This window comes from Chelonia mydas, chromosome 2 (genome assembly GCF_015237465.2).
Source record: "Chelonia mydas isolate rCheMyd1 chromosome 2, rCheMyd1.pri.v2, whole genome shotgun sequence".
Taxonomy (NCBI): Eukaryota; Metazoa; Chordata; order Testudines; family Cheloniidae; genus Chelonia; species Chelonia mydas.
This window is the reverse complement of record NC_057850.1, coordinates 222,154,118-222,169,936: the sequence shown is the minus strand read 5'-3', so window position 1 is coordinate 222,169,936 and position 15,819 is coordinate 222,154,118. Positions and strand designations below refer to the sequence as shown.

The following is a 15,819-nucleotide window of genomic DNA, read 5'->3' as shown; positions in this document are numbered from 1 at the left end:
ACATGGCTAGTCGGAGTGGAGGTTTTGGGCTGAGAGCCACACTTTTTACCCAACAGTGAATTCTGGGTGTTCCCTGCACTGGTGGTTAACGTACTGCTTACAATCTTCCTTGGTCTTGTCCAGATGTGCCTTGAGTTCTTCTTGGACATCATGGATCTGGCATACTTAGGTGGCAGCTGTGGGATTGGTGGAGTTGCAAGGAGAAGGGGGATGGAAGTCACAGTTTGCATAGAATGGACTCTGCCTGGTGGAGACAAAATCAGCGTTGTTGTAAGCAAACTCTTCTTTGGGTAGGAGGATCAACTAGTTGTCCTGGTGGAAATTTGTGAAGCAGCACAAATATTGTTCTAACACTTGAGTTGTTCATTCAGACTGACCGTCAGTTTGTGGGTGATAGGCAGTGGATGTTTAAGCGCAGGTCCTGAGCAATCAAGGTTTCATGCCAGAACCACAACAGAAACTGGAGACCACAATCAGCTGGGACTCGCTCCTGGAATCCTTGGAGATGGATGACATGAGCCACCAGGAGCTGGGCTATTTCTTCTGCAGCCAGCGTATGTGCAATGGGGACAAAGTGGGCCATTTTTGTTAGTGGTTGACTACAGTGTAACTGTTAGACACAGGTAGCTCGACCAAGAATTCCAGGGTAATCGCTACCCGGGATCTGAATGGGGTCTTGGAAGGCATTAGGGTGCCACGGGGGTTTGAGTATAGTGTCTTGGTGCAGACACATGTCTCACAGGAATCGACATGTGAGTGGATTGTCTTGCACATTCAGGGCCATCAGAAGGAGCAGCTGGCCGAATGGAAGTTCTGAATCAATGCATTCAGGAAATTCTGGGGCTTGAGACTCAGCATAGGGGGCTCTTGGCTGGTGAGATCTTCTCCTTTCAGGACAAGGCCTCAGCAGTCTTGTTCTGGGCCTCTGGGTGGTACATGATGGTGAAACTGAAGTGTGTGAAGAACAGGGTCCAGTGAAGCTGCCTCTGTTTCAGTGCTTTGGCTTGGCAGAGCTACTAAGTTTCTGTGATCCAAATATACCTGTACTGAGAACTGAGCACCCTCCAGATAGTGGTGCCACTCTTCAAAGGCCACTTCGGGATCTAGAATCTCCTTATCTCGAATTTCATAACTCTGTTCAGCTGGAGTTAGCTTCCGTGAATAGTAGATGCAAGGGTGGAGGTGTTGCTGGGGCCCATGTGGGCAGACTTCTTGGCAGAACTTGGAGCAGAAGCTACTCTGGTGCTCATGCCAAAGGATGTGGAAATCATGAGCTGCCAAACCAGCCATGAAATGCTGAAGATTATGGGGAAATGTGATGAGCAGATTGTTCCAAATGGAAGGATTTCCAGATGGTTGCAAATGGCAACTTCCAGGGGCACCATCTCCTGTGTCACTGGCCCTGACAAGAGGAGTGAGCCATCTAAAGTTTCCACTAGGTTTGGGACAGTCTTTGGTTGTGCCTGAATACCCAGAGCTTGGGCAGTACTGGCATCGAGGAAGTTGTCCACTGCCCCAGAATCCACCAGTGCCCACTGTGGGGGAATTTGCTAAGGCTCTCCTGGAATACAAGCAGATCCAGCCTTTAAGGTCCAGGGAGCACACACTGTGCCTGGGGCATGCCTCAGTGAGGAGAAGGGGGGCATTATCTGGGGGTTTGCCCAGGCCAACTCCTTCTCCTGGGCCTGCGTTGTTTCCCGAAATCGGTCATGCCAAAGCTAGGGATGGGTAATTGGTAAGAATATGGCTGGATCTTCCGTTGTAGAAACGCAGCCCGTGACAACAGCAGTGCTCTTTTTCCTCAGTGGTCACATGGCAATGGGTGTTATCCAGCTGCATGGGTTTTGGGTCTGGTTTGGAGAGGGATACCACGAGGTACCAGTCAAGTGGTGACCAGGACCCCTTCCTTTCCTTATGTTGTTTGTGGAGCCTATCGCTGATGGCTATGATGAGATTGACCAATGTATCTAGATTGGTTGGGGCCTCCACACAAACTAGATCATCCTTAATTTCCTGCCATAGTCCCCAATAGAACTGGTAGAGCTGCGCCGCTTTGTTTCACTCAGTGTCGGAGACTAGTTGCCGAAAGTGGGCAGCGTACAAGAAGTCTGGTCCCTACCCTGCTGGAGTTTGCACACGGCCACCTCCACTGAGTGGGCATGGTGTGGATCATCAAATATAGTAGAAAACACCTGGAGGAAGGCATCCCAGTCAGATAGCGTCGGGCTCGCTCATTCACATGGGGGCGAGGGCCAATACAATGCATCTCTCAACAGGTGGCTAATAATGAGTAATACTTTTGCTAGGTTGGTGGGGTAGGACAGGGTTGGAGCAGAAACAGCAGGCAACATTGGTTAATAAACCACCTGAATTATGGGGGTCCCCATTAAAATGTTCTGAGTGGGGCACTGGGTCTGGGTATTTTCGTCCTGTAGCCAAGCTGTCTGTTCTCATAGCAGCTGGTTATCTGCACTGTTCTGTGCCAGTTGGGACCTCAGTATCACATTTTCACCATGGAGCAGGGTGGGTTGCCTCTGTAGAGCTTGGTTCTGTGTTGCGAGCTGGGATAATTGGGCTTGAAGCTTGGGGAGTTCCTCCTGGGAGGGTCAAACCCGTTCAAGCATCTCCACTACCCTGTAGGGCGTGTTAGACAAGGAGGGGCCCAGTGCCTCCACGGTCATCCAGGGTAGACCTTCACCATAGGCAAGAGTGGTGCAGGCAAACTGTCAGGATTCTGACCAGGGTAATTGGGACCAAACATCAAAGCAGGGTCAAACCTGAGACTGAGAGTAGCAGAGGAATTTGTGGTTGAGTTCCAGGCTGGGGTCAATACCAAGGATCAGAGTCCAAGTCAGGTTTCAGGGTCAGGGTCAGGAGGTGAGGTCCAAATCAAGCCAAGGTCAAAGCCAGGAGTTCAAGACCAGGGATCAGGAATGGTCATGGCAGCTACAGGAGATCCATACCATTGCTTGGACTCTTCCCAGAACATCTCTTGTGTTTATATAAGGTGGGGAGCCATTCAGGAGCCATGTGGCTGCTATCTGTCAGACCCCTTGACGCGGGACTTCCCATGGTCTGTGTCCACATGGGTCATAGGTAATGGAGCATGAACTGGTAACAGCCTCTGGGTTTGAGACCCCCTGGGTCTTACAAGATGGACCACTAGCCTGATCCTGTGGTCCTTTGGGTTTGCTCCATTCTTCATTAACTCTGTCTGGAGTAGTTAAATCCCACTCATGGCCCCTTTAGACTATTCAGGCTTCAGAGACCAGGCCTGAGACAAATGATTTATAAACAGCTGTTGTCCTGGCTTGTATTACAGCGCTGAGAGGTAACTTGATTTACTTGTTTCTAGGGTAATAATTTCAGTGCCAAGCAAACAGTTTTCTGGATGGCTAAAGTAAGACAGATTTGACTTTTTCAGGTAATTTCAAAGGCCTCTGCAACGCAGTAATAGACAAAACAAGGAGCTAATCCGATTAGGCCTTGGGCTTTTTTTAGTATCTAACAGTTAATGTCAAGACAGTTGACTACTGAGTGCTTCCTTTGTTTCTCTGCACCAGCACTGCCAACTAAAAACAATAATAAATATCAATCATTTTATTAACTATATTAATGACTTAAGTTGACTCCCATTTGCTGCATCTTTTCATTCAGTTTATTCTTGCAGGCTACACTCTCTGGATACTTCTGTGTGTGTGATCCAGGCTGGACAGGCATCAATTGTACAGAAAACATCAATGAGTGTTCTAGCAACCCTTGTCAGAATGGTGGAAGTTGTACTGATGGAATTAATGGCTATTCCTGTGAATGTACAAATACCTGGACTGGACCTCAGTGTCAGACTCCCCAGCAAGGTAACATGAAAAGCATAGTGACTGAGAACTGAAGCACCACCCTATCAATCTGATATCTATAAAAGGCATTTGGATTAGAGATGAGGTTTATAAGGGAAAAGTCTTACCCTTGGGTTTAAAATACGAGAGGCAGTGGAAAATAGATCCTGATCCAAAGTCCATGTGAGTCTTTCCCACTCCCTCAGTGAACTCTTGTATTGAGCCCATAATGCTTAAAGCTTCTAACTCCACGTGCTTACCAACAATAGCATAACAGACAGGTTGAATTTTAGGCCTACTAGCCTTGACTAGTCCCTTTAAATCCTAAAATTAGATTTCTGTAGTTAAATAGAGATCTTCCAAATCCTGATCATGTGTGTACTAATTCAGATGGGAAGGAGGATTTGCGGTAGGAATAATGGAATCACAAGTGAACAGAATAAAGTTTGCTTTTGATTTATATAATGTATTTCATACTTGGTTTGCCTCAAAGGGCTTCACAAAAAAGAGTTAGATTGTGGTAATGCAATGACTATATGCTTCAAGCAAATGTGGCAACTATTAGGCTTTCTATAGTAGTCCCTATGCAGTCTGGGATATTAGAACTTACGTGACAAAGAGAATGTTGTCAATGAAACCAGGATGATCACTATTTCTTTTCAAGGAGTGTCACAGAATCTTTAATTTTTACCCGGTACAGCAGACGGTTACAAGAAATAGACTTCAGTTTAAATGTTTTATCTGAAATATAGAACCTGTAAGTCACAGTGCACCTCATCACCCTCAGTGTGAATACTACATTGCAGAACCAATGTAGAATAGGAGCCTACACCGGGACTTAACTTTATGGCTTTCTGACACTGAACCAGCTTGAATCTACAATCAAGGAATTGAGAAAGATAGCCAAACTGTGTGGATCCCAGTGGCTTAGAAACCGGGGAGGGTGGGGGGAGTGCTGAAAACTTTGAAAAAGTTCATTTTGAAACAGCAGCTGACCAAATGTGTCCTCAGCCAAAAACATAGCATCATTGCTGTTCATGGAGATTGGAGAGGGAGAGCTAAATGAGGCCCTGAAGTTTTTGGTTAACAATAAAAACATGAAGGAAGTCCACACACTGAAAACATTATTTAAAGGAAATATAACCCACAGAGCCAGGGCATGTTACATTTGTAGGGAAATTACATGGCCCTGTCTTTGACATTGTTTTTCAGTGGCATGTTTTATAAATACTTTATGAAAATTAATTTAATATCAAGATGCCGTTCCACTGACATACACACACACACCCCAGCATCAGTCTGTCACAGTGGGGCTCTACAACTTCATATGTATTGTAGACAGTTGTGTGGGCTGGTAGCATCATCTAACATTACAGTTGGCTGACACTTCCCATTATAAGACCCTGTTTTTAGTTGCTTAGAACTTTGCCAGACTTTAACTGTTCAGGCTGAAATTTTCCATGCTGGGTATCTGCCTCAAGTATTAATTTTATTTAAATAAATAAACTAAACTAAATAAACCCTTAGTTGAAATTTTTGCCAAAATGCTTCTGCCATTTCTAAGAAAAAGGCTAGGGAAAAATGCATTGTCTTTCAATGTTAAAAAAAAAAAAATCTTGGTCACCTTTTCTTTGAAAAAGTTCTAGCACACCTATGATTTGGAGGAGGTACTTGAAATTTGTCAGAGAGATGGCCTTTGTGTCAGAGCTGTGCCTTTCTGTGAAAATCTACCTACATGTTGCCAAGTTTATAAGCTTCTAAAAAATTGCAGTTTAGACATGCTTAGCAGAGACTTGGTAGAGCTTAACAGCTAAAATCTCTGAAGATTCCACCCTTGGTGAGCATGCTCAAGCCTCTCACGACTCCTAATACTGAGAAGACTGCATGTGCGCCATCCCCTCAGATCAAATGAGCATGCTCCTGTCCAAAGCTTGAAACAATACTTTCTCTATAATGGCTGGTCCCAGCTGCTGCAGGCTATGGTAGGGCCAGCCACTGGAATTGAGAGCAGAGAGCTGATGTATTCCCTGCTCTCAATGACCCTCTTGCTGGCATTCAGGCAGAATGGAGGAGGAAGCTGTCTGATTCAAATGTAGAGAGAACATGAACTGGACCTGGAGCTTTTCAGGGGAGAAAAATGGAGAAGTATATTGGAACAAGAAACCTGGGTGGGGGGCAGAGCCTGGAAGTGGCTGGGGTAAGGTCTGGGAAAGAGGGAAGGACGTGAGGGGTAGCCAGTGGGTGGGAGGAAACTGATATTGGGTGAGGAGCTGGGGGAGAGACAGACTGGCAGGGCAAGAAGAGTGCGACTAAGAACTAGTGGGAGATGAGGAGAGGAGAGAGATCTGATAAGAAGCCAGGGTGCAGGGGGAGAATTGGGATTGGCTGGGTAAAGAGACTGGGAAGAAGCCAGTGGAGGCAAGGACACTTATCTTGGCTGGCAAAGAGGGATTGGCTTGGCTGGGGAGTAATGGGAGGCAGTGGAGATGGGAAACATAAGGGGAAAGGGTAGCTTGAGGCCAGAGAGAGAGAGAAGTTACAAAGGGAACTGGGCCTGGCTGGGCAAGGAGATTGGGGGCGAGGACTGTAAATAGCTGGGTAAATATCTGTGAAACCTGCTGGAAAATTATCTCATCCCCCCTCTAGTGCTGGTCCACACAAAGGATAACATCATACTGTTAATGTCAGTTACTGTATTAGCTTAAATGGCAGAGGTCTGTGTGGTGGAGCTAAAGATTCCAAAACCTTGTTGATGAACCATATGGGTATCTATATGATAACACGTAATGCAATTTCTGTATGATTAGTTTTTTTTTTTAAATCTGAAATTACACATAAAAGACTATGTAAAAGAACATTATTAAGGTTCCAAAATCAAGCACTCAAAAGTTAGGAAAGCCAGGTCTATGAAATTTTAATTTGCTCCCCTTGTGCATGTGCATTATGATACAGTATTTAATTACATGATCACTCACTATTTTTTCCACAGGACCCCTACCTTATTCAGTGTATAGGATGGGCCTGTTCTGGGGATGATCAGGGCTGTGCAATGAAAGAAGCTGCTGTCTGTAGGACCCTTGCCTCATTTGTTGCAGATGTTGAAAGGTGTACAGGAAATGAGGCAGGGGACTGCAGGAAGGGGAAGGATGATGTCATGGTTAAGGCAGTTGACTACTGGCCTGGAGAACTGTATTCTATAGCTGCCAGTGCTGCAGAGTTCCTATCTCCTGCTAGGCAAGACACTTAAACCACACTTTTCACATGAGCATAGGCAGCGAGTTATATGGGCCCATGGTGTTTGTGCGTCACCAATATTCAGGAACGTGGGCCCAGCTTCGCCAATGTTTGGGCTTATATTTTCAGAGCCGTCCCATCCATAGGATGGACCGGGGCAACAGCCATGTGCTTTGCGGGGCCCCGTGCTTCAGGGGGACACGGGGGCCAGGGAAGCCCGGGGAGTTAGCGGGGGGCCTGTCGCTGCAGCAGCAAGTGACCCAGCCTGCCCTGCCCCGCCTCTTCTTGCCCCTGCTCCGCCCCCACCCCTTCCCCCGATCCCCTGCCCCGCCTCTTCCTGCCCCTGCTCTGCCCCCTCACTCTCCCGATTCCACCCCTTTCCTCAAGCCCCCACCTCCGCCCCACCTCTTTCCGGCTTCCGCCCCCTCCCCCAAGCGACACTGGGAGCCAGTGGGGTGGGGCAGAGCGGAGCGGGCTGGGGCCGAGTCGCTCGCTGCTGCCAGTGCCAGGCCACCCGTTACTCCCCAGGCCACCCTGGACCCCGTGTCCCACTGAAGCATGGGGCCCCCCAAAGCGCGGGGCCCGGGGCAGTTGCCCTGGTCTGTCCTATGGATGGGATGGCTCTGCTTGGATCTGTTCTGTGCACCACCAAAAATTATACAAACTTGGTGCCCATGCACAGGAGGTCACTAATTGTGTGTTGCTTATTTTCTGTGTGCCCAACCTGAAACCCTGGGGTCTGATTTGCAGAAGTGCTGAGCACTCACAGCTGCGACTGAAGTCAATGGAAGCTGTGTTTTGAACATAGTCATTGCTACATTCTGCTAAGTGCTCCGAAAACTCAGGTTCTAGGTGTCTCAAATTGGGCGCCCAAAAGTGGTGGATACTTTTGATTTAATCTCTCTGGGCCTCAGTTTGCCATCTGTAACATAGTGATAATACCCACTCATCTCACAGGCTGTTGTGAAAATTAATTAATGTTTGCAATGCATTCAGATACTATTGTGATGAACACCATGAGTAAATAAGTAATTCTGCCTTCATAACAGTTTTTGAATAGTGTGAAGTAAATAAGGCATGGTGCCCAACAACGAGAAGAAAACAAAATATTGACTGACTACTAATTAACTGAGCACTGTTCATCCTGTGCACTGAATGAGTCAGGGCTCCTGTGGAAAAATAGTATGTTATCATGTAATTAAGAAGTGTATCATAATGCATGAGCACAAGTAACCTTAATTCTGCTGTTTCCTGACTTTTGAGTGCCTCACTTTGCAACCTTAAGGTTTTTTAAATGTAGTTTTTATTTATTTTTTGGCTTTTGTTTATTTTTTCCGTTTTATTTTCTTTTGTGCATGTAGTTATAACTTTGTATGGCATGGGGAGTGAAACTCTTTTAAATAGCCATTGTGAGAACTGTTTATATTTGGAGATATGTCTGGCTATATCCTATTTTCTCCTATTTTTTTCTTCTCTTGATTCTTTTCATTACTAAGCTTGTATGAAAATTGGATTATTACTTACTTGTATGAAAATTGGATTTTTGTTCCTGAATTATTCAAAGTAGAGGCAGTTAAAAATTGGAATATCTGTCCCACAGGAAATTCTGATCTTCAACATTTGTTTTAGTCCTGAATCTGGACAAAATGTCAAAATATCAGGTTTTTTGTGGAATGAAAAGTTTTGAAATATTTTGGTTAGAAAATGGTGAAATATTTTACTTGAACATTTCCAATCAAAACAAAACGTTTAGACATTCCCCAAATAAAAATGTTTCATTTCAGTTTGTTGAACTGAATTGAAATATTTCATCTGGATTCAGTTGGACATTAAACTGCATCTGCATATGGTGCCATCGGGCTTCCTGGGAGTTGTAGTTCAGATGCAGCATGACCCCATTCTCCTCTGTGGGCCTTACTCCCTGACCAGACTACATCTCCCATGATGCACCACACAGCTTGGTTAGAGAGGTGACCTCTGTGCATCATGAGAGATGTAATCTGGTCAGGGAGTAAGGCCCACAGAGGAGAATGAGGACATAAAGCACCCGTATTACAACTCCTAAGAGACATTACATCAGCATAGGCATATGCAGTATAATGTTGAACAAACCTGAAACAAAATGTTTCAGTTCAAGTTGAACCAGCAGAAACAAAATATTTCATTTTTCCTGACAGAAAATGAAAAACTTTATCAAAATCTGAATTTTCCTGTGGAAAAAATTTGTTTTTGCAGAAACAGCATTTTCTATCAAAAAGTCATATTGATGGAAATTTCCCAGCTATCGCTAATTCTTAGGCTTCTTTTGCTTATTACTCACCTGAGGTCACTCTGCTTTCAGTAAATCCCAGCCATTCCTCTTATACAAATGGTTCTCACCTTTTTTTTCTAAATGTTTACCAAATCAAAAGTTATGGTAAAGGATTTCACTCTATTTACTTCAATGCAGGAATAACTGTAATGAATCTATTTTGTTTTGTTTTTTCCTGCAGTTTGTGGAGGGTTTCTTTCAGGCTCCAATGGGTCATTCAGCTACCCTAACAATCCAGGCAGTGAGCAGTATGATCACCGGGTCAGCTGTGCTTGGGTTATCCGAACTAACAACAATAAGGTAAACTAGAGTGCACCTAAAAATAAATCACCCTACTGGAATGAGTAACTGTCAGTTGATCAGCACAGTCATAATTATGACCAGGAAGTGTTACTGGAGTCAGGAAAAATGACTTCAGGGGATGAATTTCAGTCTGAGGGAAGGAGTGTAAATACAAACTGTCAAACAGGTAATAAATGCTAAAGGTATTCAAAGGTGAACTGAAATACTTTTTATGCATCGAGGGCCAAATTCAGGTTTCTTTCTTTCTCTTGCAGCCATCAATTACGCAACACTTCTAACCCCAAACATTCAAAAATCATGAGCCTGGCCACCAAAAATCGTAAGATCTTTTAAAAAGAATTAATTTTAGTTCTTTTTATCAGACTTCGGATTTCTGAACCTGGATGGTGCACTTGAGTTACATTTTTATGCTTTTCTTCATGACCACGAGGTTTAGAAATTTACTTTAAAAACAACAGCTGAGATTCCCATATAATCACTTGCCTTCAGGAGCAGGGGCTTTAAGAACAAACAGCAAATATTGCAAGATTCACGATAGACTTGCAAGAGTTGGCAACACCAAACAGCACATACTAACACCTTAAATAATACAGAAACCATATTTCTTACACTGCTTTAGGTTTGGCATGTGATCCATTTACAGCTGCATTAGAAATATTAATGAATATCCAATAGGGATCAGTCCTGCACTGTGATGGGTTAGATGGTAGGTTGGTAGTCTAGTCTAGATGACCTCACAGGATTATCCATGTCTAATCTCTATGAGTCTGTGAAATGTAGAATCCTGAATTCACATCTTCAGTGGTTGAGCATAAGAAAAGCTGATCTACAAATTGTGGCACTTTCTCGGGGTGCCCAGGTTGTGAGTGACCTTGTTATCTCACTGCCTTCAACCATAGGAAGATTTGCTTGTGCTTAACTGGATGTCAGCTCCCTGACACCACCAATCTGGTAGGCACACAGAGAATATCCTTGGGGCTCTGCCAGCCCTTACTTTGCCTTGCAGATTAACGATAGGTGCAGACCAGTCCCTGAGCCTCCTTGAAGTGTTCCCCTGGAGTGTCTAGCCCTTAAGCACTGGACACTCTCAGAAATTACCAGGTAAACTGTCCCCAAAGGAACAGTGCACACACCAGCTTGTTTGGTTCATCTGAGGATTACCTCCAATATAACATCACAGCACTGGGATACAGATATAGTGAAAACCATCATAAGTTTATCATCAAAGGCTAAGATCTAAAATACAGTGAATAACAATAATGGTGGAAATAGAAGTGGGCCCATATAAAACAAAAAGTATAACATGCTTCCTAGAGTCTAAACTTAACTCGGGGCTAAAAGCATCTGATTAAGTGGGTTATAGCCCACAAAAGTTTATGCCCAAATTCATTTATTAGTCTCTAAGATGCCACAAGGACTCCTCATTGTTTCGGCTAAAAGTAGTTTGTCTCTCCTAAACCATCAATGTGGCTGGGCTCTCCCTTTCATGAATGTGAAAAGTGCTGTCCTTTTTGCTTCTGAAGTGAAGGATGAACGGGTGTCTTTTTACATACTCGTTATATTCCCCAAAGACATTGTTTTGTCCCCAGTGTCAGGGTGGCCCCCGGGGTTTATTTCCTATTGCCATCACACCCTCATGTTCACATCCTATGCAAACGGGCTTCCACTGTGTGGGTTTACAATGCTTATTTTACATGTGAACCAAAGCAGACAGGTGAATCCTTTATCTGGTCAAAACCTGCTTGTCAACCCCGCTTTGATTCAGACTTTAAAATGTATTTTCCAGTGTATATACACATCTGTACATACATCTCACAATAATTATGTTAATGATTATGACATAAGCTTTTTCTAGATACCTCACTTGACCCTCTTTGGATAAATACTATGAAAGCAATATGCAAAGTACAGTGAGTTTGTTAGGCCTGTTAGGAGTTACTGTTACAGAACAGTGAACTCTTCGCCCATTGGCACTAATGGGCCTCTGTGTCACACAAATATATTTTATGCCTACACATATATTCTGATACTAATTTGGGATCAAATTTTCTAATTTTATTTTAAAAAATTGTAAAGCATTTCAGTTCCTGATTAAGAATAAGATTTCTTGACCGAGGATTAACTTTTCTTGTTTTTTAATTTTTATACTTCAAGAATACTAATTAACCAATCTCTGTTGATTACTGAAAGTTTATGAAAAGGCTACATGCCAGATCCTCAGCTTTAAATCCATATAGCGCCATTGACGTCAGTAAAGCTACGCTGAAGTACACCAGCTGATGATCTGGATCTAACTAAATTGTCGTATGCCATTACTTGGCTACAGTAGGTTCATAAAAGGAAGAATTTATATCCACAAAAGAGCCTTTAGTTTTGTAGCTGAAAGGAAGATACTTAAAACAATATAAAGAATGGGAATATGCTTGTTAATTAATTACATACCATAAAGAAAATAGCACGGTGAAACTCTAATCAAATATTGCTATTGAAATATTGCTGTATTTCAAACTCTTAACATTATACCATCAAATTTAGCTGTGAGGATCCAAAAATTAGTATCCTGAGTAACTATTAGTTTATAGGAATAGTAATATTAGGAATTAAGTCCTCCTAGACAACTTTTCTGTCTGTCTGGATCTTTCTGTATCTCCTTTCCTTTCTTTTGACCTTTATTATTACTTAATACCTTCCTTTGTCTTGGGTTTTTTGTTTGTTTTGTTTTCTTCAGGAAATTTCATAATTGCTCTGAAGCTTGTCACTGATGTGCACAATTGTGTGGACAGGTATATCTGCTCCGTACAGGGTTATTGTGTAAACAATGTCTACATCACTCTTACAACTGAAACTTTAGACCACAGATGGACAAATAAAATGATCTAATTTATGCTATTTCCTGTTAGATTCTGCGTATTACTTTCCCATTCTTCCAACTGGAAGCACACAGCAGCTGTAATTCTGACTTCCTTCAAATTCATGATGGGTCCTCAGCATCAGCATACATGCTGGGAAAATACTGTGGCACATCTCACCCTCCTGAGCTTTTCAGTACCCATAATTCCTTGTATTTCTGGTTCCGTTCTGGCCACACAATTAATGCAGGAGGATTTACAGTTAAATGGGAGTCTCGAGAACCAGGTAAGTTTTAAGAGATGTCAGGTAATGTACCAAAAAAGGGGGAAAAGGTCATTATGTCCTACTTGGTTAGTAAAGGTCAAGAGCTGAAGGACAAAGTTTGACTAAGAGTAAGGTAGAAAAGATGGCCGATGAGCTATCTGTAGATGCTCTGAATCAAATTCTAACTAACAACTACTGGCTGGACAATGTTTGCTAGGATTTTGCTTTAGTTTTTAAGGTTGTTTTGCTCTTTCTATGAGGGATTCTCAAAAGTTTATTAGGATCCTAGGTCATATGTTCCTGGGGACTTTGAGATTTTTTATTATCATTTATCCCCTGGTCAAGTAAGTTTTTTGTCTCTGTCACTGTCAGTTTGCAGAAGGCTAAGGTAATGAGAATAAAAAACATAACAGTTTTCTATCAAAATTTCAAACAATTTGACTTTCTCTGTGCAGTTATCTCTTATGTCTGAATTCCTGAAAACAGCATTTGCATGATCTTTTGGTGGACTGGGCAATTCCTTTCTCAAAGTAGATCATTAACTTGGGCCTCTTTCAGGACAGCTAGGGAAGGGCAAATTCATGTTACCTAATTGCAACCCCCCAAACACTCTGGGTTTGAAAGCTTGACTAGAACTTTAAAATTATTGTTTCCAAGTACTGCCTAGGCAGGATCACAGGGGAAAAAAAGGGATAGAGGAGAGGGAGGGAATACATCCAGTGAGTAAAATGCATCAGAGAAAGGGCATCAATAAGAGAATGAAAAAAGAGCCAGAGGTAGATCAAAAATGTTTATTGAATAAACTAGATATAGTATGTGTACAACATACAAATCACCCACTAGTGCTACCCAGTCTTTGCTGTGGGAAGGATTATTCCTCTACCCTGAGTACATAACACTTGAATTGGAAAAACTTTTAAAAAAATGGTAACAACTTTGCAGTAGCGTAAAAAGTGGGGGATTAGGTTTTTAAAAAAAAGCTCATACAGTCAGCCTAGTTCTGTGAACCCCAGAAGAGGCCTGTGTGTTTGCTTGTTCCATCTCTCACGATATTTTCACTAAGTTACTGAGTTACCCATTTTTTTAAAAATTGGAGCTGTGCATCTGCAGGCTGGTCTACACTGATGACATACATCAGCATAGCTATGTCACTTAGGGGTGTGAAAAATCCACGCACACACCCAGACATGTTGCTATGCCAACCTAAATCCTGGTGTAGATAGTGCTAGGTTGATGAAGAATGATTCCACTGACCTAGCTACTGCTTCTCAGGGAGGTGAATTACCTATACCAAAGGGAGAACCCCTCCCATTGGCATAAGTAGTGTCTACAGTGAAGTGCTACAGCAGAGCTACAGCTGCACCACTGTAATGTTTTCAGTGTAGACACGCACCTTTAGAAAATATTTGGGGTTCTATTTTTATTGTTCATGGATTTCCTTAAATGTAACTCTTGAGAAGGAAAACAAATGGGTTGATTTGATATATCTGATAGCCTAAAACAGTCCATAAACTCCATCATTAAGGGTTGATTTAGATTTGGCCGTTACGTACATTCTAACTAAGTTGGATGAAAGAGTGCAGTAATTCTGTGGGTTTTTTTCCCCCTGTTTAGAATGTGGTAGTGAACTAACAAATACTTATGGCTCAATAAACTCGCCGGGATACCCTGGTAACTATCCTCCTGACAGAGATTGTTACTGGACCATCTCAACCAATCCAGGCCTTCTCATCACATTTGCCTTTGGCACACTGAGTCTAGAGCATCATGAAAATTGCAGCTATGACTATCTGGAGGTAAAATTTCATCATTATGGCAATGTTATCGCAAAGCAAAATATTACAACCTTTTAGTTTCAGACAGAAAAGTAATGCTGGCAAGATAAATCACAAGCTGAAATAGTCACTCACTACTCATCAACCACACAGACACACACACAACAAGAGTGAAATCCTGCCCCATTGAAATCAGTAGAGGAAGGCAGTAAAAGTTTTGTTACTGACTTCAGTGGAAGCAGGATTTCGCCATGAATCGCTGGTGGGAAACTTATTTAGCCTCAAAAAACCCAGTCTTTAGAATTCTGGTCAAACATACACCCGCAGGGAATTAATTGTATCAACAAAAAGTGTGAGAGAAATAAATATTGTACCACAATACATGGCTTGACATGTGAGATTTAGGCCACGTCTCAGATGCAAAGTTTTCTACTGTATCACAGTTACAGAAATGTGAAAAGGGAAGTGTTTCAAGGAGCATTTACCACTTGCGTTGAGCAAATCATTGATTTTTCAGTTCAGTGGCCAAACTGAAAAATCAAAACATGGGGTTTTTTGTGTTTACCCAGAATGACAATTTTGGGTTTTTTTTCCTTGCTGAAACTAAAAACAAAACAAATCATTCAGAGTGGAATGAAATTTTTTGTTTATTTTTCAGGATTTTTTATCCTTTTGTGTTTTTTATACTTAAATCTAGCTAAAATTCTAAATGGAATGTTGTTTTCAAGGAAAAGTTGAACCATTAGTGTTGAAAATGTCAAAAAAATTCAATTTTTTTCAGAATTTTTTCCAAACTTTTTTTCAGCTGAAACTGTTCGCTGAATTCAACCTGAATTGGCAAACAGTTTATGTTGATTGAAAACTGCATTTTTCAGCAAATAAACTATTTGCCAATTTTTTTTCACCCATCTCTGTTTACCGTTAGAAAAAAATGCTGAGTCATTTCTGAAATACTGGGACACATCTTAAAAGGCCAGCAGATATGGCTTTTTGAAACCTTCAAGTAGTATAAGCATCTAAAGCACTACACCAAGAAGGATTCCTTCCCGTTGTGTCTGGAAAGCTTCCTTTCTGTGAAATTAGCCATAGTGTATGCAAACTGTTGTATATTACTGGAATCAATTATCGCAAATGGCATCAGTCATTCAGTGAAGGAATAAAGAAACAGATTTAACTGCCCCTGTTACAGTGTTTTATTGAGGCTATCTAGAAAATGTGTGATGGTATAAAAGCTCTATCTTACATT

At 42.3% G+C, this 15,819-nt stretch overlaps 1 protein-coding gene across 1 annotated transcript in view; it reads left to right on the top strand.

The window, feature by feature from the left end:
• CUBN (cubilin) overlaps positions 1-15,819 on the top strand; it is a 212,734-nt gene that overhangs the window by 18,466 nt on the left and 178,449 nt on the right. The window contains exons 12-15 of the mRNA XM_027820946.3: positions 3,671-3,857; positions 9,563-9,681; positions 12,585-12,819; positions 14,413-14,594. Coding sequence (XP_027676747.3) covers positions 3,671-3,857; positions 9,563-9,681; positions 12,585-12,819; positions 14,413-14,594 — 723 coding nt within the window. The remainder of the gene's footprint in view (positions 1-3,670; positions 3,858-9,562; positions 9,682-12,584; positions 12,820-14,412; positions 14,595-15,819) is intronic.